Source organism: Urtica dioica, chromosome 3 (assembly GCF_054948205.1).
Source record: "Urtica dioica subsp. dioica isolate 48M chromosome 3, U.dioica_male_clone48M_v1_H2, whole genome shotgun sequence".
Lineage (NCBI taxonomy): Eukaryota > Viridiplantae > Streptophyta > Magnoliopsida > Rosales > Urticaceae > Urtica > Urtica dioica.
Window position 1 is genome coordinate 3,421,518 of NC_142758.1, and position 6,060 is coordinate 3,427,577.

General features: G+C 37.5%; 1 protein-coding gene across 1 annotated transcript; it reads right to left on the bottom strand.

Annotated features, from left to right (window-relative positions):
- Positions 1–836: 836 nt before the first annotated feature.
- Positions 837–4,398, bottom strand: LOC149402091 (zinc finger protein 4-like). The gene is made up of 3 exons (XM_089609715.1): positions 3,907–4,398; positions 2,632–2,764; positions 837–1,753 (listed from the first exon to the last, which is right to left on the bottom strand). The coding sequence occupies exon 3, from the start codon at positions 1,721–1,723 to the stop codon at positions 1,151–1,153; it is 573 nt and encodes a 190-aa protein (XP_089465841.1). The 5' UTR covers positions 1,724–1,753; positions 2,632–2,764; positions 3,907–4,398; the 3' UTR covers positions 837–1,150.
- Positions 4,399–6,060: the final 1,662 nt, after the last annotated feature.

Below are 6,060 nucleotides of genomic sequence, written 5' to 3' on the forward strand. Positions count from 1 at the left end.
TTCCATCCTAATAGGTGAGGCTTTCTAATACCCAGCAAAATGCAACTCCTTTCCGTCTCAACAGTGCAGGACTGTCCTCGACCCTGGACCCAGAAGGATGACCCTAGTAAATGATTAATTTACCTCAACTTTCATCACCTCACTATAAATACCTAAGACAAACACATGTCAAATGCTGACTTTTTCTCTATCTAATTAGACTACGTCAAATTCTCTACTTAACCATTTCTCTCACAAAAAAACACATTTGAGACTAAAATCAAGAACAAAAAGAAATCAAAGCCACTCCACTCATTCAATATTATACAAAAAAGAGTAATAATCTACTTTCACTCTCTCTAGAGTGGGGGAAGAAAATTTACTCTCTTCCACAAACAAAGGCTTTCAAGTCAAATTATATTCACTCTACAAAAGTGTACAAGAGCTTGAGAAGTCGATTCTCATGTTCTTCACTTTATAAGAGAAATATTTCACCACTAATCCCACAGATTCGAAGAACACGTGGCCAAGTTCAGTTTTGCACGTGTCCGTATGTGCTAATAAAAAAAACGGCTTAATTAAGATAGTATACCAATACTTACCGCCTTCAGATAGAGGCATTTTATGAGAGAGAGAGAGAGAGAGAGAGAGAGAGATTTTAGGTTCGTTGCCAACGAAACAGAGTCGCTGATCATACAGTAGTTTGATGACTGCACATTGTGTGAGAACCTAAAGGCATCACACCCTTCAACCACGCTCCGCGTTGAAAATACATTTAGTCTCTTGTTCAAGACAAAAAAAAATAAAATAATAAATAAATATATATAAAAAAAGAATGAAAGTAACAATAAAACAAAGAGATAAAGAGAGGCTATAGCTCAATTGGTAAAGCACTCCCACGTTATATAAATAGATTAGTTGGAGTCAATTTGCTAAAACAAAAAAATAGAAAACGTGTGCATTGGATTTCAAAATCAATCATATAGCTTTCACATTACCACAAAAGCCTTAATGAGAACTTCATCCTCCAAAATCTTATAACACCAAAGAAAAAAAAAAAAAAAGTTGAAAAAGTATCGAAAAGCCGGATTCAAAAAATCCGCTTAGCCGTTACAAATGCAATCTCGCTGTACACAATAATAATAATAAAAAAGCTAGTAAATATTGAATTTTAGAGTTTGAGGGTAAGATCGGGCGACGAAGACGACAAATCCGTCGTCGTGGGAGGGAGGTGGCGAGGCTCGCCGTCGTCCAGGTGGCGGAAACTCCCGGGCCAGAAGAGGTCCACGTCATCGTCGTCCACGAAGACGGGGAGGCCGGTCTGGAACCTGGCGACGGGGACGGGGACGGGCCTCCCGTCCCGTTGGTGGGCCGCGGAGTGGGCCTGGACGCCGAGGGAGCGGAACGCGGAGGAGCCGTGGAGCGGGAGGGACGCCAGGCTGGCGTAGCGGCCGGAGAATATTCCCATCCTCATCGCTCGCTTGGCCATCGTGCGCTCTCTCTTGTGGGCGTTCTGGTGCCCGCCCAGAGCCTGAGAGCTGTAGAATTTTCTGCGGCAGTAGTTGCACGAGAACACCCTCGGCACCGCCTGCGTGGCCGCCGCGGCCGCCGGGCCCGCCGACCCGGGGCTGAACTTCAGGCTCAGGTCCAGCGACACCGGACTCGTTTCTTGCGCTGCAAGGCTCGAAACCGCCTCCGACTCTGTCGACTCGTCGCATTCCGAGTTGATGTCGAATGTTATCATGTCTGGATTCGTCGCCTCAGTGTTGTTGCCCTGCAAAATCATGAATCCGGGTTTCATTTTTTTTGTTTTTGTTTTAAGGATTATGAGGACACAAGTGGAGGAGCGCACTGGAACAAAGCAGATATATACACGTCATGATTGCATTAAAAACAGTCAAAGGCAACTAAACATGTACATAAATATATAAATGTGCCTTCAAAAGCGTATCTTGAAAGTAGCTTTGTGAATCAAATCAAGTGGGATTTCACAGAACCCTTATCACTATCCTGTTGAAATGTGGACTACACCAGAAGTGACCTTGAGAGGTCATGTTCCACTGATGCACTACAGACAGACAAAAACTCACAACAACACTACAAAGGACGCCAGTTATGCTGTGGGGTTGTTTGCTTTCTTGATGGGTCCTCTGAATGTCTCTCCACTCTGCTCAAACGAAAACGGAATATGGCACACTTGCCTTTTTATATCTAAAAACCATGTGACCAGTTATTTTTCTCTTACAAGCTAGAAAAGAGTTCCATAAATATCTACAGTGTCAAAAGCTACGTCGAAGAATCTGGTCGGACACCCAAACATTTTAGACGAAACAAAAACACGTCCAATTAAACAGGACGATTTAACAGTTTTGATGGAATATCGCTTCCCACTGAAAAATAACACTTTTTCTCTTCTAAATCTAGTATTTATCCAAATTCCTACGCGGTCACATAGTTGCAAACACAGTAATGAATAGTTAAGATGCTAAATCCAACTAGCTAAAAGAATAGCCAAGAAACCGACAACTGCGATAGATACATTATAAAATATGCAGCAATAAACAACAATAAGTTGCCAATTGTGTTCAAATAGAGAAATTCAGACTTATTTTTAAGAGAAAGGAGTCCGAGACGAAGGATTAAGAAACATACCTTGTTGAATTTTTAAAAAATGGACCGAGACATTAATCATCCTTATTGCAGAATCAGCCACATATGAGCTGTAACTAATGAGGTTATTTTTCGCATTCAATTTTTCCCCGACGGCCACTCCTGCATTTTCCGTCTGTAACCAAATATGACTTAGAGAGATATTCATATGGGGAAAAACAAAGAAAGCTGAGACGGTTTGAAAGTGATAATAATCTCCAAGTAATGTATGCAATAAATCTTGGTGTGACATTGAATTCAATGATGCTCATCTTATATTTCTACCTTGAATTATAATTTTTCTTTTCTGAATGGAGAACGTTGTATGTACCAAAGTGAATCCGCGGATCGTATTCATGCATAAGAAATTACTAGAAGTAACAGGAAGTGAAATGTTAACTTAAATTTAGAAAAGAAATGATAAAAAGATCAAGCGACATCGTCAAACTCCTATAAAAGAAATATCTCTCAGCTAAAAAAAAAAAAAAAAAAAAAAAATTCACAAGAAGAGCAAGTGACACATAGAACTGATGAAATAGAGTATTGGACTACACCTCAAGATCTAAAAGATACATCAATGGACAAGAGACAAAACACATTTAAAAAAGAGCAAATAATCTTGGAGGGATCTTGAAACTTCTAAACGAAAATATACCAAATATATACTCAAGGTTAAAGGGAAATACTGATTACACGAATCGACGTTCAGGGAAGAACTTATGTCGTCATGATTTGTTTTTTCACGCAGTTAGAAAAGTCGGATATATATCTCTGAGACTGGCCATGAGTATTTCAATCACATCCGTGTAGAAATTGATCATTCTGAGAAATACAGCTTTGATTAAGCTATAACTCTGAGAAATACAGGCTTGAACTATTTTAACAATGAAAGTAAAATATTTAACGATGAAACCCATGAACTATGATCTTTAACTAAAAATGGAAATCCTATAGCCAATGGTAAACTATTATGAAGAAGAAAAAAAACCCAGAAAACTAGGATGAAAAGTTACTCAAAAGATTACATGTAGAATAAACACTAAAAAGGAATTACACACATAAATAAGCAAACCCAAGCTCAAAACCTACTGAACCAGCTGGAAACCCAGAGATCAAATCAGAAACCTTTCGGTAATTAAAACCACAACTGCACCGAGAAATAAATCCGTACAAAAGAAAAAGGCACAGACAAAACTCAGTAATCATAAAAGTAGTCGCTGGCGTAAAAAATCAACACATATTGATTTACAAAGTGGGTGAAAAAAGAGCTTTCCATACATGGGTTTGTTGTAGCAGAAAAGATGCTCCACAGAGTTCCTCCTTTGCTGAGCTAGTTTCCTGCCGATAAAGCACCTAAAAAAGAACTTCAAACGCTCTTTTGGTTTTCCCTTCTTTGTAGTAGTACTTCTTTATCACTGAATGAAAAGTGGGTAAGTGAAATCAAAAAACTTGAAAAGCTTTTTTGGCTTAAGATAAGACCAGAGAGAGAGAGAGTTCAATTATGAGGAAGCAGTTGTGAAGTGGATGAACAGAGTGAGAATGGAGATAACTAAACAATCACTACACAACACTTTCCAACAATTGTCAATAGTCTGCTGAATTTATTGTGGCTTCTTGTTATGAGCCCCTAATTAGAGCCAATCAGTGTATAGAGAAGCAAACAAACAAATAGACAGAAAAAAGCAGAGAGAGAACTAATTAGTTAGTTTAAGTCCCACCGAAGGAGAAAGAAACATCTTTTCTCTCCCTAATAATGATAACTAATGTAAGAGTAGAAGTGACTAGTGACCAGTGTCTCTTGATATCTGCTCATTCCTTTTTTTCCAACTTTAAAAAGAATGGTTAGATTCTTTCCAAGATTTTTTAGTGGAATAAATTCTAAACGAAAATAATGTCTCGCGATCTCATTATATTATGTGTAACGCTCAGGAAAAAAAAAAGTTAACTAAAGTGGTAAGCTCTATATTTAATGCTGTTCCAGATACTTTAGTGATTGGAGTTATTTCCCTTAAAAAAAAAAAAAAATCTTTATTAATTTTTATAACTTTTCTTTTTTAGCAAATGGAGACCCATAACTCCCCACCTGCGCTTGCAGCAATTTCGTAACATAGATTTACCCCATGCACTTTGGCTTTCCTTATCCTGAGTCTCTTCGAAATTATTAGCTGATCTTACATATTATTCCCATTAAATATGTCAAGCAGGGAGTTTCACAAAGAAAAATATATCTTAAGAATACGTCGACACTTTACCACTGTCAAAATAAACGAATAATTCCACCAATAGACATTTTGCAGTTATTGGAATATACAAAAAAATTTACCCTCTTCCTATTTTAACTTTTTTTTTTTGGTTGGATATTTGTCCAATAAAGAACATTAGGGTGTTTGAGAGGAACGGTGTTGTTAATTTCTTAGTGAAAAGTTGTGTTTTTTTTAAGGGTTGTGTAGTTGGATGACTAATATTTTTGTGAGACATTAGATCTTTGTGGTATAGTTTTAATTTGGTAAAATAATGTAAGTTGTTCAAGACGCTCTATAACAAGTTGTTCAAGATAGTGGGCCACATAAGTCACATGTTATTATCGCGCGATTAGAACTAAAAATATTATGTTTTCAGTTCCGATGTATTTGCAACGATATGATCTATTCACTTTCCTAATATAATAGATTCGCGGAAGATTTTCTTGCTAACCTAATCAAAACTTGCTTACGATTGTCTTTTGACTATGCATTGTTTGGATTTTCGTCTCTCACAAGCCGAATTATTCTTGAGCCAATCTCTCTGTCTTGGAGATCTTCATCGACAATTGAATCAATAAAGTGCTTGCTACTATTGTGCGTAACATGTGTTTACGTTTATCACTTAGACAATCTCTGGAGAGAATTGCGTGAAAAAGAGAGGGAGTCTTTGATATAAGAGGATCTTAGATTTAAATTCATTGAAGTATTTAAGGAGACATGAGTTTGAGAATGAGTGTGAAACCCGAGTCCTTATATCTCCAATTGATCATTAATGGATTGCTTTTACCACAGAACGTATCAGTCCTATTGATTATGTGTTTTTTTCATTGAACAAGGTTAAGAATCGTTTGTGTCCTTTATTGTTTTTCTACTTGTTTCATTGAAATATTTAACTGTTCTTGTATAAGTAGTTTAAACCAATAGTTAAATAACAATCTCATTACTCGTTTAGTAATATCAATTGGTGTCAGAGTGGGTCACTCAATTCATAGAGTGTGATTCAGCTTCTCTACTAATGATATGATCTATTTATCAACATGAATGGCATAGCATAGGTCGACCTCCGCATCTGGATGAGCCTAATTGTTATGCCACCATTTTGCCTTCATAAAAAAGCGAAGACTTCCCCCACATGGAAAAATAAACGAGGAGCAAAGTCAAGACAAGACACGCCAGACCGAACCATGGG